At 36.6% G+C, this 27,392-nt stretch overlaps 2 protein-coding genes across 5 annotated transcripts in view; both read left to right on the top strand.

Moving 5' to 3' along the window:
* LOC141547526 (tripartite motif-containing protein 64-like) overlaps nucleotides 1–13,651 on the top strand; it is an 18,997-nt gene extending 5,346 nt beyond the window's left edge. Inside the window, exons 2-3 of the mRNA XM_074275947.1 lie at nucleotides 13,276–13,370; nucleotides 13,471–13,651. Of these exons, the coding sequence (XP_074132048.1) occupies nucleotides 13,276–13,370; nucleotides 13,471–13,651 (276 nt within the window). The remainder of the gene's footprint in view (nucleotides 1–13,275; nucleotides 13,371–13,470) is intronic.
* LOC141540243 (uncharacterized) lies at nucleotides 13,311–27,392 on the top strand. Of its 4 annotated transcripts, none has more exons than XM_074264050.1 (5): nucleotides 13,311–13,370; nucleotides 19,112–19,476; nucleotides 22,316–22,458; nucleotides 23,529–23,636; nucleotides 24,276–27,392. In XM_074264050.1, the coding sequence occupies exons 3-5, from the start codon at nucleotides 22,320–22,322 to the stop codon at nucleotides 25,874–25,876; spliced, it is 1,848 nt and encodes a 615-aa protein (XP_074120151.1). In that variant the 5' UTR covers nucleotides 13,311–13,370; nucleotides 19,112–19,476; nucleotides 22,316–22,319; the 3' UTR covers nucleotides 25,877–27,392. The 4 variants fall into 4 exon arrangements, with proteins under 4 accessions (XP_074120151.1, XP_074120143.1, XP_074120160.1 ...); XM_074264042.1 differs by having other exon boundaries at nucleotides 13,327–13,607; XM_074264059.1 differs by having other exon boundaries at nucleotides 13,352–13,642.

The following is a 27,392-nucleotide window of genomic DNA, read 5'->3' as shown; positions in this document are numbered from 1 at the left end:
ACATAATTGAGGAGCAGAGTTTACTTGTAACCTGGGTACAGATTGCTAAACTCTTGGCTGCATTAAGACGCACATCTCCTTGGTTCTTAGAGGAAGAAAAGATAGATGTAGATAAATGGAAGCTAGTGGGATATGAAATGAAAGAATTTCAAGCAAAAAATGGGCCTCGTTCAATTTCTGCAGAAGTATTTTATATCTACAACATAGTTCAATTAGCCTTAAACTATCAAGCAAGTTGTAGGAGAAGGAAAAGTTCTAAAAATGAACAGAGGAGGAAGTGTGAGGAAAAAAGGAAAGATCAAGATCTTTCCCTAGAGCAAGAGGATTTAAATGAGGAATTATGGTATGATTCTCTTGAAGAAGCTTCAACCCTGCCTAGAGAACAGATTATTGACAGGCCCACATCAACCCCACCTTCAGAGATGGAGGAAGAAAGAGGGGAAGAGGCAGAAACACAAACAGAATTGCCTGTGAAGAAGCCTAAGCCTATGACAAGATTAGAAAAAGCATTGGTTAAAGCTAAGAGAGAAGGACAGGATATAAGTGATTTTATACATGCATATCCTGTGATTGAAAATACTGACTCTGTAGGTAAAAAAAGGAGAAGATATGCACCTTTAGATTTGAATACAATTAAGGATTTGAAAAAAGGTTGTACCCTTTATGGGGCTACATCAGCTTATGTCAAAATGTTACTAGATGGTTTGTCTTATGAAGTCCTAACCCCGAATGATTGGAAATCCATAGCAAGGTCATGTCTGGAACCTGGAGAAAATTTATTATGGCTTGCGGAATTTCATGAATTATGTAAAATTCAAGTCAGATGCAATTTGGAAATAGGAGTTAACACACAATTCACTTTTGAGCACTTAGCTGGTGAAGGTCAATATGGAGAGAATTCGGAACAGATTAATTATACCATGACAATATATGAACAAATTGCTAAGGCTGCAATAAAAGCTTGGGGTGTCCTTCCTGGACAGAAAGATCGTGGAGAGGCTTTCACTAAAATACAGCAAGGTCTCAATGAACCTTTTGCAGATTTTGTGGGACGTTTGCAAACTGCTGTCAAAAGAACTATTGGAGAAAATTCAGCTACAGAAATAATGACCAGACATCTGGCTAAGGAAAATGCCAATGAGATTTGCAAAAGAATTATATGGGGATTAGACAAAGATGCTCCTTTAGAGGAGATCATAAGACGCTGTGCTACAGTGGGAACAAATGCTTTTTACACCCGGACTATGATGAATGTGGAAAGGCAGGGTCCCTCCTGGCAAGGGCCTTCTAGAGAAACTCGGCGATGTTTTCAATGTGGAAAAATTGGGCATCTAAGAGCTCAGTGTAGATATGGAGATACAGTGAGAAGACAGGGTGAGAGAAGACCTAAAACTCCATGTCCAAAATGTCACAAGGGCCTCCACTGGGCCTCCGAATGTAGATTGACCCAGGGAAATGACAGGTGGGACCCAGCTTCAGCCCCCCAAGTGGGGCATGATGGCAGCCGAGGTTACATCCAGAGAATTTTAAGACACGATCAATCAGCCAAAAGGCAATCAGATGGAAGAAAGGGATTGAAATTAGGAAAAATAGAGTTGTGTGCAGTAGAGACTACCGAGATACTCCCTGGAGAAGTGAAATCTGTTCCTGTTGAGCCTATGGATCCTTTGCCTCCAGGCACAGTAGGCTTGACCATTTCACTTTCTGAGAGTGCCTACAAAACAGTGTCCATCCATACACTGATGTGGGAGACTGGAGAACGTGTATCTAATATCCCAGTCACTAACACAGGCAGACAACGTGTGATTTATCAACCAGGAGAAGTAGTAGCATCAGGCTTATTGTTACGGACCCCTAATAAGCAACCTAGTGATAGTCGCCTAGATTTTGACTCCAATGAACAAAATCCAGGAATATATTGGACAGCAGCTGTGACAGCTGACCGACCTATGCTTACTATTTATATAAACGGAATACCATTTGAAGGATTGGTAGACACGGGTGCAGATCGTACAGTTATTAGAGGTGCCAATTGGCCCGTTCACTGGTCAAAGATTAAAGCAGACACCTATATGTCTGGGGTGGGAGGATCAATAGCAGCAGAAGTTAGTGCTAGGCCTTTGAGATGGGTATTTGAAGGAGAAACAGGAGCTTTTACTCCTTTTGTGGTTGAAAAAATCCCCATCAATCTGTGGGGAAGAGACATTTTACAGCAGATAGGATTACAAATAAGCACTTCGGCTTTTTAGGCAGGGCTGCTGTTGAAGGCCTACCTGCACTTTCACCAGTTCCTATTCAGTGGAAGACTGATTCACCAGTGTGGGTAGAACAGTGGCCCTTAAGAAGTGATAAAATTCAGGCCTTATTAGACATAGTGCAAGAACAACTTGACCAAGGACACTTGCGGCCTTCTCTAAGTCCTTGGAATTCCCCAGTATTTGTGGTGAAAAAGAAATCTGGAAAATGGAGGATGATAACTGATCTAAGAAGAGTAAATGAACAGATGGAAACTATGGGAACTCTTCAGCCTGGACTTCCATCTCCTACTCAGTTGCCAAGAGAATGGCCTCTATGGGTTATAGACATTAAGGATTGTTTCTATTCTATTCCTCTAGATAAGGAGGATATGAAAAGATTTGCTTTTTCAGTGCCTAGTGTTAATTTGGCTGAGCCTTATAAAAGATATGAATGGACAGTTTTGCCACAGGGAATGAAAAACAGCCCTACTATGTGCCAAATGTATGTTGCAGGTGCTCTTGCTCCAGTAAGAAAAGCCTTTCCAAAAGTAATATTGTTACATTATATGGATGATATTTTGGGATGTGCACCTGAGGAACAAATGTTAGAGGCATGTCTACAAAGGACCATGGAAACATTAAAGTACTACAAACTGCATATAGCTACAGAAAAAATTCAAAGACATGCTCCTTTTCAATATTTAGGATATGAAGTATATCCTAAGACACTCACAGTACAAAAGCTTTCTTTAAGAACAGAGAAGTTGAACACCTTAAATGACTTTCAAAAATTAATAGGAGATATCCAATGGATGCGTCCAGTGTTAGGCTTAACTACCAATCAACTACAACCTCTATATGACATTTTAAGGGGAGACAGTGCTTTAAATTCACCACGCCAGCTTACAAAAGAAGCACAAAAGGCTTTGAGAGAAGTTGAACTGGCTTTATCCAATGTGGTTGAAAGAGTCACTCAAAAACCCTTGGAAATATCAGTTTTTGCTACAAAAGAGGCACCTACAGCAGTCCTTCACCAAGGAGACAGAGTGATTGAGTGGGTGAACCTCCCAGCACAACCAGAACAAAGCCTTACACCTTACCCAGTGCTTGTGGCTAGGATTTTATTAAAGACTATTAAGAGAGTAACACAATTATCTGGGATAAGTCCTGAAAAAATATACACATTCTATACTAACGCACAGATTAATGTATGCTGTGAGACCATCCCAGAATGGCAAATTTTATTGGCCACCGCTCCAAATTTTGCACATGGATCTCCATTAAAGATTACCCGGCTACTACATAATTGGCGATGGATTTTTGAAGAAAAGGTTTCTAAGGTTCCTCTTAAAGGACCAACAATCTTTACAGATGCCTCCAAAGAAAATATTTGTGCCAAATACTCTCATGATTTAACCATAAAGAGAGTAATCAGGACTCCTTTTCAATCCACTCAACAGAATGAATTATTTGCTATCATGCTAGCTCTCACTTATTACCCAGGAGACGTAAATATAATTACTGATTCAGCCTATTCAGTAGGTGTAGTACAAAGAATTGCCACAGCCCAAATAAAATTTGCAGCCTCCAATATTTATCAGCTCTTTAAGGAACTTCAAGAGCAAGTGAGAAAACATCCAGGCAAGATTTATATCTTGCATGTCCACTCACATAGTGGACTTCCAGGTCCCATTTTTGATGGAAATTCAAAGGCAGATAGCCTTCTAACCATGTTAGCCAGTAGTCCTTTATTTCAGGAAGCACAAGAATCTCATTCTAAATATCATCAGGCTGCTCGAGCTTTACGTTTACAATTTGGAATCACAAGAGAGGAAGCTAGGAGCATAGTAAAAAGCTGTACAGCTTGTCTTCCTTTCCACGCTCCTACACTCCCTCCAGGGAAGAATCCTCGTGGTTTGAGACCCAATGAAATCTGGCAAATGGATGTGACCCATTATAAATCTTTTGGTCGTCTATCTTTTATTCATGTCGTGGTAGACACCTTTTCAGGATTCACATTTGCAATGCCAGCAGCAAAAGAGACAGCCCGAGTGGTCACTGAATTCCTTATACAGGCTTTTGCAATTATGGGTGTGCCACAAGCAATAAAAACAGACAATGGACCTGCATATACATCCAAACATTTTACACACTTTTGTGCACAGTATAAGATTTTACATACCACGGGCATACCCTTTAATCCTCAAGGGCAGGCAATAGTAGAGAGAAGAAACAGAGATATTAAGACACTCCTCCAAAAACAAAAGAAAGGGGGAGCCACAGGTAGCCCTAGGGAACTTCTAAATTTAGTTCTCTATACCATTAATTTTCTAATTTTTGACAAAGATGCACTGGCTCCAGCAGACAGGTTTTATAACCCACCAGAAGGGCAGTGTCCAGTGAGAGCATCTCCACTGTCCTTAGATAATCGCCAGGTGATGTGGAGAGATCCAGAAAGTGGTGAATGGAAGGGACCAGATAGGTTAACTGCCTGGGGGAGAGGGTTTGCTTGTATTTCTTCAGCAGGAGAAGGAATCAGATGGGTGCCAACGAGTCATATTCGCCTTGTCCATCAGAGAAAGACAGAAAAAGAGAAAGGCCTCAAAATAAAGGAGAAGATCTAAGAAACATCTGACACTGAAAGAGCATGGATAATAAGAAGACTGTTAAAGAACTTTAAAAACCAGCAGGAATCATTGGACTTCCTCACACAAGATGAGACTAATGGACAATAGACTTATGGACATTTATAAATTTTCAATTTATGATTATGTTATATACTTCTAGCATGTGTTACGTTACTATGTTACTATGTGCTTATGTAATTTATGTAATTATCTGTAATACTTCCCATATTGATGGATTTATGTTTCAAGGTCATGACTGTCCTATGTTCTAAATCAAAAGAAAGGGGGAGATGTTAGGATTACTAAGTGAGAACTGAGGTTTTCTGGACAATTACAAGGTGAGAACTCAGGTTGACTTGATAGAGGGGGCAAGCTCATTGGCTGGGGTGGTTCTTCCCAGAAGCCCTTGCATTATCCCACGCCCATTCTCTGGGAGGATAAAAAGAGACAGCACTGGGCGCAGAGAGCAGATCGGCCTGGAGAAGGATAAGAGCTGGAGGAGATTCAGAGCCAGGATTCAAGAAGAAGACTCTGAATTGCATCAGGCTTGACGGGGCTCTCTGCAGGAAGGGAAGTCACTTCTTTGGACAAGAGTTAACAGCAACTGCCTGGAGACAACGGTTCATTACAGGAAGAAGAATCTGTCGGAGAGATTTGAGTAGAAGACACAGCAGATCTCTTCCCAGAGAGCGATCCAGCAGCTTCTAGAGACAACAGCTCACTACAAATACTGACTCTCTACATCTGCCCCTTTTTTTATTCAGAAGATGAAATCTATGAACTTCAGTTCCCAAAATTTACAATGATAGAAAAACATACCGTAAAGCACAAGGGGCTAAGCCAATGAATATATCAATGACACATGCGAAAGGAACAAAATGCAAAAGCATCAGATTATTTAAAGGATTTATCTTTTTTAACCATTCAAATATTTGGTTTTCTATGCTATTGGAATCAATTCCAGGGACACTAGTTTTTGCCATATTTTCTGCCAAAGCAGCTGAGATATATCCCAAGTGAGACTGTAATTATGTATAGCTCCATTTATTCTGTTGCTTATTTGAAGCCATGTCACATTGGTGGTATCATTATTCCATCTATATGGAGTTACACATACATGAGTGAATCTATAATCACAACTAGTTATAATGAAGTTTCCAAATTGTTTACATGATCCCCTACCCACATTAGAGATTGTTAAATTAAGTTTAATTCTGTTTTAACTCATTATCTATATTAATTTGTTCTTTAGGAGCATAAGACACAGTTTTTACTAATTGATTTGTAAACTGGGCAGACTGAGTAGATTCTGTTAACGCTGTAGCTGAAAGGTCAAGTGAAGTAATATTGACTATAGCTGCTAGAAATCCAGCAATCCAACAAATTTCCTATTGTTTTCTAATTTCCTTTTGATGTTATCTCAAGCCTCTTTACCTGCTGACCTGTACCAATTGTGATTAATCTTAATAGATACCATCACATAAGTATTCAATAATAAGAATCAATAATAAGAATTAGAAATAAAACATTGGATTCAATGTAACATTTTACAATATATAAAGTGTAATATTTTATAATATATCTTCCTGGCATATTCATGATTCAGATTTCAATGCCATTGCTTAAAACAGTTTCTGTAGTAAGAAACATCTGCAGATATTTTAAACATGCCTGTACAGTATATTTCTGAGGGGCCTGAAACATCATGGAATTCCATATCTGAGATGTGAATTTGAACCACCCTAAGTTCCAAATATATTGCAACGGAAGACCCAACCTAGACACTGGATAATTTGGGGTCCATTCACCAATCAATTTTAGTTCTTTCCCAAACCAATGGAACCCCAAATCCTCTGGAGGCAGGAATGATGATCTCATCTTCTGAAACTACTTCTTGCTGAGAATGGGCAGAGAGCTGAGTCACCTGCAGGGTCTCATCTTTTTACGGAGAGGGTTGTAAGCTGGGACTGATTAATTAAGCTCCTTGAAGCTGTCCAATGCAGCTGTAACTGACCAAAATCTAGGATAAAAAACATCTAACAAATAGAGGTTAGGATAATCTAAGATAGAAAGACAAGCCTATAGGGACTGTTATAAGATGTAGAGAGCCCTGTGTAGATTGGCCAGGAACTTTTCATGTAAAGTTATATGTTTGTGTCACAGGACACACAGTACATAGAAATGTTAAGAATGTTTCAGCTTTAGTTTCAATAAACAATAAAATAACAATTAGGTCTTAGTGTCAATAATGCTTTCGTTCTTATATTATTTTGGAAACCTTTAAGGACCTTATTTCATACCGACACAAACATCTACATGTATTATAACAGATAGATGACTAGGCCAAATACTCATTCACCAAATTATTTAGGATATAATGACTACATATTTTCAGATCGAAAACAAAAAGATACTATATAATTAAATTGTATTCATGGCTTCTATTGACCATTTGGTCTGATTATAGAAATTTGTTATGGGAAGAAAATATAGGGGTATGATCTCACAATGCCATCAAAACTAGTTTTTCAGGTATGCTTGGGAGCATACACATGATAGGATAAAGTATCCTTAGCTCAATTTGATATCTAATGATAAAAGTTCTACCTTATAGCCTGACTCAAGAATAATCAGGTGGGTTCTTATCCAAGGAGACACAACTAGGAAACTGTCAGAAGGATCCCACCTTGAGTGGAGGCCAAGGCTGTCTTCCTAACTCTTGTCCAGAAACAGATCTCCACCTGTAACAATTCAGGATCACATTTCTGTGAGTAGCTTATGATATTTCTTTCAAATGGTGGGTTACTGACTTAATAATTAGTCAGTCAAATTCAAAACTCAAAAGAATATCTGTTACAGTACCAAGAGATTTTATCTCTAATATCAAATTCTACTTATTGCAGCTTAAAGAGCTAGATAATTTTTTTTATAAAGTTTACCAGAATTTACACACATAGGAAATGTTGTTGAACTTATTTTATATATTCATCCTGCTTTAAAGGGTTAATCATTAAATAAGCTTCTAGATTCCTAGTAAACACATTTGTTGTTTAGGAATCAGACTTTTTAAACACTCTCATTTTTCAGGGCTGATGACATTGCTTACTCTGATGGTTTCAAGAAAACTGGCAAATTTATAAATTAAGGGAAGTTGACAGAGACTCCTGGAAGGGGCTGAGCTTCTTGTTTCCCGCCCCAACCATTCTTAGTGTTTTTATCTCCCAACTATGTGAATGAGGAGAAAGGTGCTGCATATCTTCATACTTGAAGATGAGCTAGAGCTAGCTAATAAGGCTTTCATATCTTCCCTCTTGTTCCACACACAATAATGATCAGTTTTAGGTTTAACATGATGACAATTCCAAATAATTTAGATTTTTCCTAAGTAATAACCAAATAGTCTTAGTTGTAATTTCCTCTTAATTTTCTAGCTATGGTGAAAATACCTAATTCCATAAATTACATTTATAAAATGTTAGAAAACAAGATTAGTAAGGCTAAATAAACTTTGCGCCTTCTTTTAGTTGACAGGGCCCTCAGAAGTATGACTCTCAATAACTCAAAAGCAGGCTGTTTGTTGCCAGAAGTTTTTAAGTAGTGGTGAACTGCCTTTCTGTTTTCCTAAAGTTCCCAAGCCCTTAAATCTTCTGTAAACACAGTTAGTGCAAATAGATTACAATTTACATATCCCTTTAGTGGACTTTGAATATAGCTCTGTTAAAAACTGCTTTTACTATCATATTTCAAATAACACATTTCACTGAATTATGTAGCCTCTATGCATTGCCCTCCTAGTCCCGGTGAGGCCTTGATCTACTTAAATTTGTTTCATTTAATTTACACACATGCAAAAATCATATATCTCAACATCAGCATTGTATGTGGGTCACATCAAAAAACCCATGTAAAGTTATCAAATATGAAGCAATTGTATCCAATAAAGCAGTTACCATTCATATTAAAAAAAAAAAATTGAATTCAGGTCTTCCTGATTTCGGGGTTGGTACTCTATCCACTGGGCCACCTAGCTGTCCCAGTTCTATGATTTTAATTATCTAGCTTTATTTCTGTAGCCCCCAGTTTGGCCAGAACTTTTTCTCTTTTTAAGGTGGGAATCAAAAATGTTAAGAAATCTTTGCAGGTAACAAAATCTAGCAGATAGAACAAACATGACACAGGCATTCTGCATAGAGACATAGACAGAGATAGAGATACAGACAAAAATGACATGGAAGAAGACTTTTCTGCCTTTGCCAAAAGCCATAAACTTGAAAAATAAAAACAACTACTAAATTAATTAACATCATGATCATTCTTTCAAACAATTGAAACAATGTTAAAGGAAACTCATTTAACCAGCAGGGGATCCAGGACTAGGACTGTTTCCATGTTATGTTATGTGTTAACACATAAACAGCATATTTGCTATCTGAAAAAATATTAAGAGGTTCTTGAATAGTATATAGTGCAGCAATAATTACATATAACTCATTCTGCTGTGTAGATACAAATGGGGTATTAAAAACATATTTAATAGTAGGTGAAATATAGAGGCTAATTGTTTATTAGTAGTATCTGCAAATACTAGCTACTACTTACAGGTGATCCTCAGACTTCTTTTCGAATTAGGGTTAGAATCTCCTCTTAAAATTTTGAATAATTTTGTCAATTCATGTGTTTCCAAATTCAAATACAGTTTCATCCAATTAATATTCTTCAAAATTTTTAAAATCATTTAGAGTAACTAAATTATCCCTTCTAATTTTTATTTTTAAATTGGTATAGAATCAGTGATGTGTTGCATCTAGAATGCCTCTTTTTCTGTACTTCCAAAATCTTCACCATCCCAAATTTTGTTTCTTTTCCTACTTTTTTGTAAGGAATTAGTAACTGTGTTATCTTCTTTCCATTTATATATATATTGTGGTGAGGAGTGGTATAGCAAAGAATACATATTTTCCCCAAAGAATGAGAATCTACTACTTCAAGTATAACCTTAAATCCTAGTAGTGACTGTGAACTGTATCCTAAAATGAAACTGAGAGAAGAGGACCCAAGACTCCACTGGGGAGAGAATATCTTCCAGATTATCAGTAATTCAGTGTAACACCTAGGGGCATAAATCAAGGCCAGCACTTCTCAGGTAGAATGCATTAAATTCAATACTGTCAATAAATTGAATTAGATTAATTCATAATCCTTTAGAATAACTAAATTATGCCTTCTAATTTCTATTTTAAAATTGGTTTAGAATCAGTGATATGTTGCATCCAGAATGCCTCTTTTCCTGTACTTCCAAAATCTTCACCATCCCAAATTTTTTGCAGGCACAGAGGGGGAATAAGGGAAAGTGCAGCTCCCATTGTTTCAGAGCTGGCCCGTAATGGTTTCCCAATATCAAATTATCTTCCTTATCTTTCTGAGAGTGACATTCAGAAGCCCAATGTCTGCCCTTCCTACATAAAGTCAAAGGTTTATCTGCTGAACTATGATGAAATTCAACCTTTGGGTAGTATAATTTTTCCTCATATGATTCAATTGTCCACAATTATAGCATCTCGAGAATTTGAAAAATTCTGAGATTGAGATGTGTACTGATTTAGCACAGCAACAATTACTGAAGCTTGAAAAGTAGAAGTCCAACATTCTGACATCTTAGAATCATTTCTACTAAAACTTTTTTGGTTTTCCCCCAGCTAATGCTTTCTTATAATCCATCTGCATTAGCATTTTTTTTTTTGTATTTTAGGATTTATTTATTTTATGTTAAACATGGTAAAAGTATATGTAAATTCAGTATAGGCATATGTATATATATACTTGCCTTGCTGCAGAAGAAAAATCAAATCAAAAAGGAAAAAATGAGAAAGAAAATGCTATGTTGTGATCCACACTGAGTTCCTACAGTCCTCTCTTTGGATGTAGATGGCTCTCTTCATCACAAGATCATTGGAACAGTCCTGAATCATCTTATTGTTGAAAAGAGCCATGCCAATCACAAGTGATTGTATAGTCTTGTTGTCGCTGTGTACAATGATCTCCTGGTTACTGCTCACTCACTTAGTATCAATTCATGTAAGTCTCCCTAGGCTCTGAAATCATCCTGCTGATCATTTCTTATAGAACAATAATATTCATGTATGTAACAATATGTATTCATATACCATAACTTGTTAAGACATTCTCCAACTGATGGGCAGTCACTCAATTTGCAGTTTTTTGCCACTACAAAAAGGGCTGCTACAAACATTTTTGTACATGTGGGTCTCTTTCCCTCTTTATAATCTCTTTGGGACGTAAACCCAGTAGAAATACTGCTGGATCAAAAAGTATGCACAGTTTGATAGCCTTTTGATCATAGTGACAGATAGCTGTGGGTTCCTATTTTAATTTGTTTCAATTTGATATTTTTTCTACTACCATTTACTTTTTGCCAGGAAAGAGAAACAATAACATTTGCATGTTTGTTATGTTTCAGGTTATAAGAATAGATCTAAGAGAATTTTGTTCTGAAGGAGGATTTACCTGAAGAGGCTAAATTGTATGGAAAGCTATATGAAAATTCTCCAAGGGACAATCCCCAAGTCCTAAATTTTGGAAAGACCTGTGGACAGAAAGGCCATTTAGAATGGAATATATAAATATTATTATTAGGTAAGAGAAAATAAATCTCCCCCAAAACTGACAGACTTTTACAAGAAAACAACCAACAAAGAGAAAGGGCAGGAGTAAGGTGAATTTTGGTGGAATTTGGAATTCAAAGATCACTAGATAGCAAGAGCTCCTGACCAGAGGAAAAGGCCATGAATGGGACTTCAACAATAAGGAAGTTAATTTAGAAAGACTTTTGAGAAATCTTAGTGGGAAGAAATGGGATAATTATGTTTCCCAGCAAAGATGTTCCCAGGAAATGTCAATTTTTCTACCAAAAATAGTCTGAATGGAGACCATAAACATAATGAATTTTGTACACTCCTCAATGGAAGCTCAAAGCTTGTTATAAGCCACAGAGTTCCCAAAACAGAAATAATTTATAAATGTCCTACATATGATCAAAGCTTTTCTGAGCATTCAATTTTCATCCATCATCAAAGAACCCTTGAATTCCCTAACTTTGGTAGTGCTCTTTCTCCTTGTCCTTGGCCACCTGTAATGTACATTTGTTTGCACTTTGCTTGTGGTCCCTCTTCTCCCTTGCCTATCACCTTCCTGAGAGTCCCAGCCAAATCTGTTTTAAGAGTGCAGAATTAATAATCACTAGAGAAAGGCTGAAAGGAAAAAATCTGTCAAATAGCAAGGGGAAGAGGAAAGTAGTGACAAAAGTGGCTGAACTGGGCTTGCCCTCCCTCTGAGGCTGTCCCTTACACAGTAAATAAGGGGTTCTGTGATCACTTTCAAGACACTTCCTTACAGAGCTTTGGGCTCCAGATGAGGCAACATCCTGAGGGATGGGAGGGAAGAGAAGAGAAAATAGCGAACTCAATAAGACAGCCTCAATTGATGGGGCTCCCTGGAGCTCCCTTTTTATTCCACCCTAAATGATCTGTCTCTAGGAGTAGGCTGGATGCTGGATGACTGATTCCATTCAATTCAGTTCAGTTTCACGATTGTCTGCGTTAGAAAAATGCTTGACACTGAATTTCAGGTATCCAGGAAAGTTTATTACAGAGAAATCAAAGAAACTGGACATTTCTGGCCAGAAGTGGGCTCCGCTTCTCTAGGAAAAGGGAGCAGTTAGCCCAGGTGCAAGAATCGCTTTGTACATTTAAACTTGGGCAGTCTCCCCTTCAGAGAACAGCTTGGTCCGTTCCCTTCTGGGTTATAGTCTTCCTCATCCACACCTTACAAGTTGTTCCTAGACATGTTTCTCCTCCCTTGGTCATACATCCCATGTTCAAAAATGGCATTTTTTCTATCCTCAGGATGGAGCCCCTTAAGCAACTGCAATAAAGAAAAGCCTCTCCTCTTGGTCATCCATCCCGGACGGCTGAAGCTCGTTTCCAGCCCAAACTGTTTTATCAGAATTTTGTATCGAAGTTAGTTTCTCCCACTCGTTGATCAGTACCTTGAAGCTTACAATATCCTGTAGAAACCTCACTCTTCAGGATTTCTCATATTTGGAAATTAACCAATGAGTGACTAAATCAATTTCCCTAGTCTATGGCTTCTTTCACCAAAAGTTATTTCCCCACCCTACCCCCTAAAAATAGTTTTCATTCAATCATGAAACAGTTATTAAGTGACTATTATTTGCAACATTGTTTCTGACCTCAAAGTATTAACAACGCAGGATAATAACTTGCCACTTTTGTGTCTGGAGCCTGGGAGAGCGGGATAGATTTCCAGAATTTAGCTAATCCTCGCCTAAACTGAGAGGTGGTGCTTGGATTACCGAGATGCGGGGGTGCTAGAGCGTCCTGGAGCGGAAGTACGGTGCGGAGGAGGCGAGGGAAGACTCCCCCACTTCCGGTGCGCCTGCGGGCAGCTCGGTGGCAGCAGTTGAGCGGTAAGCGGACCGGACTGGAAGGTGGAGTAAGCCCGGGACCCTTTCCTTCTTTCCCATGCCCCCTCCCCACTCCCTTCACAGTCTCTCCATCATCCCCTAGCCGAGATGGTCGGCCCGGCATCGAAGCCGGCCTGGCTGAGAAGCCGCGGGGCCGCTTGAAATTCCTGCGTCACGCTGGCGGTGGTTCCTGCAGTCCGTTCCAGCCCGGCCTGGCGGCGTCTTTGGAGAGCGTCCCGGGTACGGCGGAAGGGTGTGGAGTGATGGTGGAAACGGTCCGTTAGCATTTGTTGCGCGCTGCTGTGTGCCGGGCCCTGCTCCAGGAGCAGGGGCTGCGGTGAAGCCTGGGCCCTCGGGCGTGCGGGGAGGGGGAAAGGAAGGGGAGAAGGGGGGAGGCGGCGGGAGGCGGGGGGTGGGGAACAGGGGGCAAAGGCCAAGAGCTGCTCGACACACGTATTTTGGGAATGTCATTTTTGAGACAATGTAGGAGATGGATTAGAAATGACGAAATTATCTGGGAGGTCATTGACTTAAATCTTGGCTCCCAATGACATCAGCAGTGCAAAGATAGAAAACTCCAGTGTGTTACGCTCAGAGCAAAGACTACATTAAATGCTTAGCATTGAGATAGTGAATCTCAAGCATCAGTTTTAAGCTCTCTTTTATATAGATTTTGAATACCTGAGCAGAGGGGGAAGATAAGGATTTATACTTTAGAGATGAGATGGCAGAAGGGGAAGATCTATGTCCGAGAAAAATAAGAAATGAGCCAGTTAACAAAGGAGTCTTAATTTCTATTCCAAACTTGTATAGTCTGGCAGTAAAATGATGATAAATTAAACAAGGTACACAAATATAAAGGTGAGTATTATGATAAAAACATATCTTAGATCACATTCGTGTTCCTCTTAGCTGTCCTTTCTTGGGTTATCTTTATATAATTTTCTGGCAAGAAATACATTGAGTATAATAGCAAAGTAAAATTATGTAATAATGATTCTTGGTACACAGGGTTTTCAAAACTTCCTTGATCCAGCTTGTATTTTGCAACTGACTCCAAATGTCCCAGGTATTCCTTCAAATTTAATGTGTTCTAGGTCGGCTCCTAAATTTCCAATTTAATTGAAATAATTGGAAATATTGAAGTTTTGATCAGATACAAATGTGCAGCATTTGATACCCATCAAGGTACTAAATGTTTGCAAAGTATGCTTTATCACTATGTCACTGATTTTGTGCAAGTTTTAAAATCAAGAGATCTTTCCTGGGGCCAAGAGTGTCTAGTTTTAGAAGTTAATCTAGGCCAGACATTTTCATAGAGATGCTAGAATTGGACCTTGGACTGTGTTCTTTGAAGGCCGTTTTTTTCCCTGTTAGTCAGAAGACAATCCAAAGGGGTATTTTGAAGAGATAAACTGGTCAGATCCCACATCAAGATTTGGGCAGAAATAACCAGACAAGAATTACCAGAACTTGAAAGAACACAGAATAATCATTGATTACTCAAAGTGAAATTGAGGCATATATCAAATTTATATCATTTCTGATAGGGATTACTCAAAATTTATGTTAGATGAGACTAGTCCTAGAAGGAACCATATTTTTGACCAAGGTGATACAACAATTAGTCATACAAGTCCCTTGCTTATTTTTTTCTGGGGAAAATAGGATGTAAAGACAGGATTTGGATGATTCCACTTATTCAGAGATAAAGTAGATTTTCTTGTTAAAACATGAACTTCCTCAACCAAGTCTTTGAATTTTAATACTGAATCGCAACACTGTGCTCATTATAATTTTGGTGCTACTACTGACTGATTTCCTGAGAGTTAAAGCTTTGTGTTTAATGCAAGAGACTGATAATATAGACAAAATATCCAGGACACTAGTATGTCTCTAGTATTTTATGAATACTGCTCTCAATAGAAATCAAGAAATTGAAGAATTGGGTTTGGAAGAAGTAGTAGTGAGTTCTGTTTTGGACTAGCTAAGTTTGAGATGTCTGTGGAACTTTTGATTGAAAATATCCCATGGTTCATGACATCCAGGAAACTAGGGCTGGGATATGCATTTGAAAATCATTATTGTAGAGGTAGTGATAATTGAATCTATGGAAGTAGATAAAATCACTTAGTTTATAGAGAGAAGTCCCAGGTATATGCTCAGTTAGGAGGTAGGAGACTTGAGAGGTGGTCTTAAAGGTAGGGGAAAAAGCAGTGTCACATAAACTCAGAGAACATAAAACATCTTAAGAGCATTGTGTCAACCCTTAAACATCAAAAGATCACAAATTTGTAGCTATAATAGATTGTAGAGACTATCCAGTCCAACTCTTATTTTATAAATGAAGAAACCAGCCCAATGAGGTTAAATAACTTGCCTGAGATGACAGAGGCTGTATGTAAGCAGTAGAATCAGAATTTGAACTCTTTACTCTTTCTAGTTTACTGTGCTGTCGTCACATTTGGGATCTTGTTGGGGAAGTAAGATAGAAAAATAGACATAGAAAACAGTAATTATGCAATTAAGTAATTAGATAATAATTAACATTTATATTGTGCTTTAAATTTTGCAAAGCACTTTAAGTAATTGTCTTGTTCAATTCTGACAACACTCAAAAGAGATAAATGTGCTGGTATATTATCTCCATTTTACAAATGAAGCCTGGCTCTAAGGGCATGAGAATCAACTTTTACCACCCATTAAATAGTGAAAGAGAATACTAAGCTTTGGTGGTACAAAATAAAATGACCTCTGGGCTCAAGAAACTTACCTGTGAATTTTGTATATATACAAATAGTTGTGTATATATCAAGTTTTTAAATTTAATGTAATCAAAATTGTCCTTTTTGCCTTTCATAATGTTCTCTAGTTCTTCTTTGGTCATAAATTCCTCCCTTCTCCAAAGATCTGAGAGGCAAATATCCCTTGTTCTCCTAATTTGTATCATTCTTTATGCCCAAATCATATACCCATTTTGACCTTATTTTGATATGGATTGTGAGATGTAGATTTATGCTGACCTTCTGATATATTATATTCTCAGCAATTTTTGTCAAATAGTGAGTTCTTATTCCAGAAGCTAGAGTGTAGGGGCTTATCAAATATTAGAATACTATGGGTCTTGATTATTGATTGTGCTATGTATAACTAATTATTCCACTGATCTACCATGCTATTTCTTAGCCAGAACCAGATGGTTTTGATAACTGCTGCTTTATAATATAGTTTTAGGTTTGGTACTGCTAATCCACCATCCTTTGTAAATTTTTTTTTTCATTAATTCCCTTGATATTTTTGTCTTTTGTTCTTCCAGATGAATTTTGTTTTTATTTTTTCTAATTCTATAAAATAATTTTTTTGGCAGTTTGATTGGTATGATGTTGAACAAGTAGACCAATTTAAGTAGAATTGTCATTTTTATTATATTAGCTCTGCCTACCTATGAGCAATTGATATTTTTCCAACTGTTTAGATCTGACTTTATTTGTGTGAGAAGTGTTTTGTAATTGTGTTCATATAGTTCTTGGGTTTACCATGGCAGGTATAACCAAATATTTTATTTTATCTATAGTTATTTTAAATGGAATTTATCACTTGCTGATGGACTTTGTCAGTCATTTATAGAATGCTGATGATTTGTGTGGGATACAAGTTAATGATCTGCCCATAGTCACTAAGCTAATAAGCCTTAGGATCAGAATTTGAAATCCTTTTTTCCCAATTCTTAAATTCAGCATTCTTCCCACAATTCTGCAAGCCATTTTTAACAGCAATACTTTTTAGAAGTGAAAGGATTGTTCTTTTAGGCATCTGGAACAAATGTAAGACTGATAAGCCAAAGAATAAAGGAAAGATAAAAGAGAGTCATTTATCCTAGTGTTCTAAAAGTCTTCATGCAGTTTTAGGTTACTAAATTTTTTAAAAATTACATTAAAACTTTTGATGTACCATATATTACATATATACATAGTTGCAATGTAGTTGAATACAAGGTTATAGCTAAAGGAATTAAGAAAATTGACAGAAAAATAAAGAATCCTTAATGTCTATAGCTACTGAGAGGGGGAAATCTTGAACATTTCTTTGGATTAGAATTCATCTTTCTAGAAGTTACTTTACATGAACAATTTGAATAATAAGCAGTGTCTCTTTTTGCTGTTCTCTGATGCAACTGGAGAATGACTTAGTCTGCTTTCCTCTGCCCTCTCTTTGGGAGAGAATTCTATACTTTGATGTTTTGACCAAATAATAGCTCACTCACTCTTCGAAGCTATGTTTTTTTGTTTTGGTTTGGGGTTAAGTGGCTTGCCCAGAATCACACAGCTGAGGGCAGATTTGAACTCAGGTCCTCCTGACTTCAGAGGTGGTGCTCTATCCACTATGTCACCTAGCTGCCCAGCTTGCTATGTTTATAATCATCCCTACGTCTCTCCCCTTTTGTCCATAGAATCAGAAATCTATCAGGGAGACAAAGTATCCCAGGAGTCAATGATTGATATCAGTTTCTGCTATATCATCAGAAAAATTTTTTAATCCATCTACATGATTGCTTCTTTTATGCTTCTACATCAGAATTTCCCATTTCAGATCATGACTACCTTGGCTTTCTTAGGACCTATTTTCCTAATGTCATCAATTTTAAACTCACTCCTTCAATGTGGTAACACCTATAAACAATTTTACAGTTTGCTAGAAACTTTCCTCACAACCACCCCAAGATCACGCTGTAAATAATAATATTCCATTTAACAAGTGAGGGAACCAAGTCTCTAGAAATTTAAAAGATTTGTCAGGTACAAACTGGAAGTAGTATAGCTGGAACTATAACTCTACTCTTCTTCTAAACCCATTGCTCAGTTTTTTTGTTTTTTTTTCTCCGTGGAGTAATACTTTCCTCTTGTCTTCCTAACTAATTGAATTGTATACTACTAAAGACAAAATGAATGCGCCAACATAATAAATATATTTATCAGCTTATTAACATCTAAGTGCCCAAAGCAAAATAAGGATGTTATGATTAGTTATGGTATACCACAGAGAACCACAGAATTAAAGTTTCTCCCATAAAGAGTATGAATTAATAAGAACTAAATACTAAATTAGAACTTTCTACTAGATAATCTCTACTCTATCATCCTGTGACTTGGTACCTATATGTTCTTTGGATATCCACAACTATATTTCATTAGAAATTGTAGTATTCTGTGGCTCACATCCATACAGCATTGCTGGAAGGCTGTATTTATCAAGATGGACTTTGTTTCAAAGGGAGAAATGTGGGATCATTCAAAGCACTATAAAAATTATCAAAAGCACATTCTTCCTTTTGTTTAATTCTACATAAGGCCTTTGCAAGTTTTTTTTCAATTTGCAATGTCTATCTGACATGTATGAATTGATATGCCAGATCTGTGGATTATTTATATTATCCTTCCTCTTCTCAAAGACGGGAAAATCTGATGATCCACAATGTACATCATTGAGCTTTATAATTGCTACTTAACATCATTTTTATCCATCAGCAGATCACTGATACCTTCATTTTTTTTTTTTAATATTAGAAACATGATGGTTTTTTCCCCAAGAGTGAAATGGAACTTGACTTTCAAGGGAAGTTTTCACCCATTCCCAAAGATTCTTTGAATAAATTATAATCCTGCCTGTTATTTGTGGTTTGATGGGTTAGAGTTTTGTGAATGCTACATTGTCCTTCTGATTTTCTTATTGTAATTTCATTACAGCTGTGCCCTAATGCCTCATGGCATGGAACCAATCATGATTTCTAAAAGCCTATTCCAGCAGAGTCCAAATTCTGGTAATAACTACCAAACTTTAAAGACTTGAAGTCAAGCTCCAGCAATAGATTATCACCTAACAACCAGTTTCAAGTGCAAAGAAGAGACACATCAAACATCAGCAGAAAATTGACCACCAAGTAATGAATGTTTTCTGGCAACAGTAACAAATGAATCTTTCTGCTAAAGTGTGAAGAGGTTGCAAGCCATATTAAGTGGAGAGAATAATCATGTTGCTAAAAACAGCTTTTGAAATATTGAATCCATTGTTATAACATGTTGAGATCTCATGGTGGAAAAGCATAAACAAGGCAAGTTGACTTATTATCCTAGAATGTAGAGATATTATATATCTAAATAAAGAACAACAAGGTATGTCCATTGTCTATTGGACCCTATTTTTGTTAACTTGGCAAAGAATTGGAAATCAAGGTATGGCCCACCTGTAAAGGGTACCTGTATTTGTATCTATTTATATGTGATAATCCTTAGTAGAATTAGTAAGTTCTTGAGGCCAAGAGCTGTTTATCACTTTTTTCTTGTATCCTCAGGACCTAGACCACTTCCCTATTCATTATAAACACTTTCTAGATGCCCCTTTTGAATTGGATTTTCAGGGAGGACTTGAGGCTTATGTGATTTAGAAGATTTTTGGCTTTTTTTTTTTTTTTTTTTTTTTTTTCCCCCAAGGACTATACTTATTGAAAACTATTCAGTATTGACTTGTCTTATTTCTGAGGAAACTAATCAGAATTAGTAACAGGAAGGCCAAACAGCTTCCATTTCTACACTTTGAAGGGTGAAGTGGTACAAAACTGAAACTTGAGGAGGAAGGAAATTTGGGGACCAGAGAGGGAAGATTTGTATCTTACTGAGAAGTTGTTTTTTTAATGTTTTATTGATTTTCTTTTAACATTGTGATAATTTCCTTATATGTTCCAAACCTTAAGCAAAAACAACCTGAAGGCATTGTTGCCTAATTATGTGTATAACATTTTTTTCCTTGTAGTTCCCCACTTCCTCACTTAGAAGAGAATAGTGTTTGATTATCTGTTTTCTGAAATCAGCACAAATCATTCCAATTAATTGCTCTTGTTTACATTATTGTACGAGAATTCCTTTTAGCTATTATTTCTTATGGCTAACTTCAATATTTTCATATACCTAAATTCAGCCCTTCCCCAGTAAATGGGTCCCTGTCACCAGGTTTTGGTTTTTGTTTTGTTTTTTTTACAAAGCTTTTCACTTCCAAAACATATACATAGATAATTTTTAGCATTCATCCTTGCAAAATCTTGTGTTCCAAATTCCTCACCAGGTTTTGGTACCACCAAAAGTGCTTCCAGGAATATCTTGATACATAAAATACATTTTTTCCCCAGTCAGTTTTCCCTGAGATATACGCTCATTTGTAGGATTTTTAGAACAGAAGAGGTTGTCCCAAACCTCGGCTATTGTTTTGAAGATAACACTAAAAGATGACTGAGTTAGTTGGAAGAAGAGAAAAAGAAATTCCTTTCCTTGATCTCATAGTCCTCTGCTCCATATGGAAGATTGGAGCGGTGAATGGCAGTTTTAATTAGCTCTTTCTATGGTATTAGAACTAGAACTAAGTCCAGATAAAAGTCCATTATGGAAAAGAAAAAAGTTAAATAGATGGAAACTAATAAGAGTAAGTAGATGTTCTACAAATCTTTATAATCTATGGACTTTGTCCTCATTATTTATTGTTTTGCCATTATTCCCCCCTATTTTGTGTTTCCCTACACATGAGCTTTTAATTAGTACATCTCTTTTTAAGTCACCTAAGGGATAATTGTACTTAAAGATTTTCTTTGTGACTTTATCTTTTATTTGAGATGTAGGGAATTCACAGAAAACTGTGATTATTGTAGCAGCTTGAAAATTTAACATGATCGGGCATCGAGGTGGTGTAGTAGATAGAGTACCAGTTCTGAAATCAGGAGAACCTGAGTTCAAATCTGGTCTCAGACACTTAACACTTCCTAGCTGTGTGACCCTGGGCAAGTCACTTAACCACAAGTGCCTCAGGGGAAAAAAAAATCAAAGAAAACTTTAGCATGATATCAATGAACAAACCTAAACTCACTGGTGGAGGAAAATTAAAATATTGTGATGCTTGGTCATCATAGTTGGATCATTACTGATGAGTCTCATACTGAAGTCTGTTTATTGGGCTTTCACTTTGGAATTCTGCCTCTGTTCCATCAGTGGAATGTTAAAGTATCTAAAAGAATCTGACCTTAAGCTTCCTCCTTAGGAATGTATTTTGACTTCCTAAACTCCCTGTCTTCAGATTATAGATCATGTGTATTTATATCTATATAATATGTATATGCATGTGTGTATTTATATGTATGTATGTATATATATATATATATATATATATATATATATATATCAGAGCTAGTTATATTTCTGTAGCTCCTGTTTTCCTCTTTTTTCATTCAGTCACTTCATGCATATTTTAAGCTGCTTGTTCTGGGTAGTCAAGGAATACAATTCACATAGAATGGCTACATAGCACCTTATTAAACTATAAGCTATATGAGGACAGGGATGTTTAACTATGTATTACCTAAACTTTAACTTTCAGTAACTATCTTCCCCAATAGTCAGTGGTGGGATTAATAAAATTTAGTCAAATGAATCTTTAGTTTCTGATTTCCTATCCAGTCACTAACATGTGAGCCTGTGTTTGTACTAATTAAAAAACAAACAAACAAACAAAAACCAGTAAACTACTTCTGTGGTGGATTTATATTTTAAAAATCTAAGTTTGATTCTGGGCTCTGTCACTGACCATCTATATGATCTTGGGCAGATCAAAGTCATAGCCTCTCTGGGCCTCAGTTTTCTCATCTGTAAAATGATAGTGTTGGATTAGCTATCCTCTCAAATCCTTTCTATTTTTAAAACTTATAAAACTTCTGTGATTTAAATTTTATACTGAGGGGCAGCTAGGTGGTACAGTGGATAGAGCACCAGCCTTGAATTCAGGAGGACCCGAGTTCAAATGTGGTCTCAGACACTTAACATTTCCTAGCTGTGTGACCCTGGGCAAGTCACTTAACCCCAGCCTCAGGGGGGAAAAATTTTTTTTATACTGAAATTTTCTTTATACAACAGCAATATGATGTTTCAGCAATTGGTGACTTTTGAGGATGTGGCTGTGTATCTCTCAAAGGAAGAATGGAGGCAGCTAAACCTTGCTCAAAGGGAGCTCTACAGAGATGTGATGCTGGAGAATTATGAGAACCTTCTCTCCCTGGGTTAGTATTCATTCCTATAGTGAATCCAAACTCTGGAGATCTATCCCCTCTATGAAGCAGTTTTTTGGGTTTTTTTTGCATGTTCAAGGCTGTTTATTTTTATTCTCCTCCTTTGTTCCCCTGCCCCAATGTATTTTTTTTAATAGTTTTTATTTACCAGATATATGCATGGGTAATTTTACAACATTGACAATTGCCAAACTTTTGTTCTAATTTTTCCCCTCCTTCCCCCCCCAGATGGCAGGTTGACCAATACATGTTCAATATGTTAAAGTATAAATTAAATACAATATATGTATACATGTCCAAACAGTTGGTTTTTCTGTACAAAAAGAATCAGACTTTGAAATAGTGTACAATTAGCCTGTGAAGTAAATCCAAAATGCAGGGAGACAAAATTAGAGGGATTGGGAATTCTATGTAGTGTTTCATAGTCATCTCCTAGAGTTCTTTTGCTGAGTGTAGCTGGTTTAGTTCATTATTGCTCTATTGGAACTGATTTGGTTCATCTCATTGTTGAAGAGAGCCACGCCCATCAGAATTGATCATCATATAGTATTGTTGTTGAAGTATATAATAATCTCCTGGTCCTACTCATTTCACTCAGCATCAGTTATTTAAGTCTCTCCAGGTCTTTCTGAAATCATCCTGCTGGTCATTTCTTACAGAGCAATAATATTCATATACCACAATTTATTCAGCCATTCTCCAACTGATGGGCATCCACATAGTTTCCAGTTTCTGGCCACTACAAAGAGGGCTGCCACAAACATTCTTGCACATACAGGTCCCTTTCCCTTCTTTAAGATCTCTTTGGGATATAAGCCCAGTAGTAACACTGCTGGGTCAAAGGGTATGCACAGTTTGATAACTTTTTGTGTATAGTTATGAAGCAGTTTTAGAAACTATTTCCAGGTCTCTGTACCTAGACTTTATTACCATGTTATCTGTGACTTTGCCTATTTCCCCTCATCTGCTGCCTTTATATCTAAATCAGGGAACTTAATTTTCTGAAAGTTCTGGCTTTGAAAAATAAATAACCATATTTCATCTCATTCACTTTCAATCAGGATTTCTAGTTTCTAAACCTGATATTATCTCTCAACTGGAACAAAGAAAAGAAGCATGGATCATTCGGGGTCCTAAGGAAAGGAAGTTCTCTCAGAATGCTCATAGAGGTAAGTAAGTAAAAGATGCAATGGAGTCACAAAGTCATAAGAACACAATTGTTTTGTGAGTTGATATACAGTGCCAAGGAAACTCCATAGTTTTCTAAGAATACAGGAATATCTCACCTACAGAGCCATCTCTCTCCTCTCTTTAATTGCAGAGGTTGGCTCATCACAACCCTTATGCCAATTCTGTTCCCAGAATTAGTCCCACCCATACATTCTGGCTCCTGAGGGCTATGTGTACTTCCTCTTTGAAATACTTTAAATCTTATTTGTTACCTAGTTCACTTTGACTTCATTTTACTTGTTCTCTGATTATCCCAAACATTCATATTTTTCTTTTAGTGCTTTATATAACTTGTTTTCTTAGTAAAACTTTCCATATTTTTTGTTTCCATACTTACTTATTTGTTTATGATCAGCTTACTCTCTAACCTAAGATGCTCTTCCTACTTTAATAAATATCTGGTTACACATACTCTAAACCTTAATCTCCTGTTTGATTACTAGGCCTCTTGCAGAACTTTTAATTCTGCTTATTCCCAGTCTGCATTCATTTCAGTTATAAATTTCTGTTTCCTTCTCTTGCAGTTTTATGTGTTTCTAACAAGGAAAAGAAATAAGATTTTTGTTTGTTTGTTTCAGATTATAAGAATAGATCTGAAAATGAAAATTTGACTCTAAGGCAAATTCCTCAAGAAGTTGAATTACTTGGAAAAGAATCAGAAAAATACCAAAAAGATGTTACTCAGGTCCCAGACTTAAAAAGAACCTGTGACCAGGAAAATAGCTTAGAAAAGCAGATAAGAAAGCACAGAGAAAAGAAACAGAATAAACTTGTTTCCCAGGAGAGGGTTTCAGATCAAATTTCCCCAAAGAAAACTACAGGAAGAGAGAGAGATCGTGAATATAATGATTCTGGTAAAAAACTCATTTTGAGTTCCAATGTAGTCACTCATCAAAGAGTTGAAAGAGCTCATAAATGTACTATATGTGGTCAGAGTTTTTCCCATCCTTTAACTTTAATTCAACATAGGAGAATTCATGGTGGAGAGAAGCATTATCAGTGTAATGATGATAGGAAGAATTTCAGTCAAAAGTCACAATTGACAAGAGAGCTGATCATTCACACTGACGAAAAGCCATATGAATGTACAGAATGTGGGAAGTCCTTCAGTCGCAGTTCACATCTTACTTTACATCAGAGAATTCATACTGGGGAGAAACCCTACAAGTGTAACAAGTGTGGGAAAGCTTTTGGCACAAATTCTGATCTTATTCGACATGAGAGGATTCATACTGGAGAAAAACCATATAAGTGCGGTGACTGTGGAAAAGCTTTTAGTCAATCTTCAGTGTTTATTCGACACCAGAGAATTCATACTGGAGTGAGTGCCTATAAGTGTGATGACTGTGGGAGAGCCTTAAGTAGTAAACTAAGCCTTATTGAACATTGTAGAATTCATACTGGTGAAAAACCTTTTCAGTGCGATGAATGTGGAAAAGCCTTCACTCACTTCACAAGTTTAATTTATCATCAGAGAATTCATACTGGAGAAAAACCATATGAGTGTAATGAATGTAGTAAAGCCTTCAGCCGACATTCAGTTCTAATTCGACATCAAAGAGCTCACACTGGGGAGAAACCATTTAAATGTAATGAATGTGGGAGTGCTTTTAGTAGAAGATCAGTACTTAATGAACATAAGAGAATTCATAGTGGGGAAAAGCCATATGAATGTAATGAATGTGGAAAATCTTTCAGTCGGAGCTCCACCCTTATCCAACATCAGACAGTTCATAATTCAGAAAAACCTTATATATGCAATGAATGTGGGAAAGGCTTTGGGTGCCGCTCACATCTTACTGTGCATCAGAGAATTCATATTGGGGCTAAGCCTTACCAATGTAATGTGTGTGGAAAAGCCTTTAGTCGAAGCTCTATCCTAAACCAACATCAGAGAATTCATACTGGAGAGAAGTTGTATAAATGTAATGAGTGTGGGAAAGCATTTAGTCGGAGTTCTATCCTAAACCAACACCAGAGAATTCATACTGGAGAGAAGCGGTACAAATGTAGTGAATGCGGAAAAGCCTTCAACCGGAGATTTAGTCTTATCCTACATCAAAGGATTCATTCTGGAGAGAAGCAGTGTAAATGTGATAAGTGTGGAAAAGCCTTCAGTCGGAGAACCAATCTTATAAGGCATCAACAAATTCATACAGAAGATAAGTCTTGTGAATAATATATTTAAATTAAATCCTTTCCTGCCTGAAGATTCAACAAAAACAAATATCCAGCTCACTTTGTGATTGTAATTAGTATTGGAAAAAGATTATTTCTGGATCAGAGTCCATTTTTTAATGAAGAAATATCTTATAGTAAATTGTAAGATCTTTTAAGAGCATAAATTTTTCTTCAGTTTACATAGCATCCAGGCCTAGGAAACCTGCAAAATTCTCATTTTGTTTGAATAATGCAAGCAATGCTTATATAGAAACCATCTGTGACAGCTGCTTTCTTTATCTTCATATGAAAATTCTTGTCTGAAAATCCTAGGATAATAACTTAAGGGAATGTTTTATCTCTGCCTGAAATACTACAACTCAAATAGAATAATCCAACTTCTGTTTCTACAGTTCATTATTCTGAAGGATCTTTTATCCTCCATAAATTGAGAGGATGGTGCTGCAATCCTTGTTAATGACGAAGGAATTTAGAAAGAGTAATTATAGGAAAAGAGAGTGACACCTGGAATTCTCTGTATATTGGTAGATAATATACTGCACTAGGTAATAAGTAGTTAAAAATAGATACTAGTAATTTTGATTCCCAGATGGGTGATTTTTAAACTATATTCTTATGCTTTTTGCAATAGTGCATCTGTGCAAAATTAAATAGATAAGTAAAGCACATCTGAAAAAATCTAGGAGAGCAAAGCACTCCCCTGTTTATTGAATTTTGTTGTTACTGTGGAGTCATTTCAGTTGTGTGATCCTGGGCAAATTACTTAACCCCAATTGCCTCAGCAAAAAAAAAAAAAAATAATAATAATATTATATAGAAATATGTTATGAACCATCTAGACAAGACAAAGAACTGGAATAAATAGGAAACATCAAAAACTTGTAACAGTGGCAGGATGTTGTAATAATAAAGGGATTCAAAATCATTTCTGAAGCTTACCCTTTTCTCACAGCAGATGACAAATTATTGACAAGGTTCTATAATAGTTTTGCTTTTCAAAAGAACAGGTGGAACTAATAGTTTTGGTCTAATTCTGACCAATAAATAGCAAAATAGAAATGATAGGAATTTTGGGAAAATATGGCCATTCCGTTTTGTGGATTTATGATCGCGAAGGAGAGAAAAGCCAAGGAGATTGCACACTTTAGAATTTGAGAGGCTTGTGTTTCAAATAATTTAGAGATTAGGTAGGTTAACATTCTAGAGGGGAACTAAACCCATGAATGACCTAAAGAATGAAGTTTTGACAACAAAAATTATTTTAGTGAAAAAAGAAATATCATAATGAGACATCAATGTGCAGGATAGTGATTCCGTATTTCAAGTGTGTACAGAAGATGGAAAAAATGGCAGATTTCTTAGAATACACACAAGAGTAACGACATCAAGAGAAAACTCCAGAAATCCTGACCAAAAAAAAAAAAAGAAGAAGAAGGCACTTCAATTACAGAACTGGTGTAGCTATATTTTATGCATTGTGATTCATTTACTTGAGATTAAAAGCTTTGAAACAA

Source organism: Sminthopsis crassicaudata, chromosome 1 (genome assembly GCF_048593235.1).
Source record: "Sminthopsis crassicaudata isolate SCR6 chromosome 1, ASM4859323v1, whole genome shotgun sequence".
Classification (NCBI taxonomy): Eukaryota; Metazoa; Chordata; class Mammalia; order Dasyuromorphia; family Dasyuridae; genus Sminthopsis; species Sminthopsis crassicaudata.
Note: the sequence above shows the minus strand (reverse complement) of the source record. Positions and strands in the feature narration are given on the sequence as shown.

Excerpts from the sequence above, each read along its gene's own strand:
- LOC141540243 (XM_074264050.1), top strand. The coding sequence starts at position 22,320 with ATGATGTTTCAGCAATTGGTGACTTTTGAGGATGTGGCTGTGTATCTC. Across the intron at positions 22,459-23,528 it reads TGAGAACCTTCTCTCCCTGG|GATTTCTAGTTTCTAAACCT; the intron begins GTTAGTATTCAT and ends ACTTTCAATCAG. Across the intron at positions 23,637-24,275 it reads CTCTCAGAATGCTCATAGAG|ATTATAAGAATAGATCTGAA; the intron begins GTAAGTAAGTAA and ends TGTTTGTTTCAG.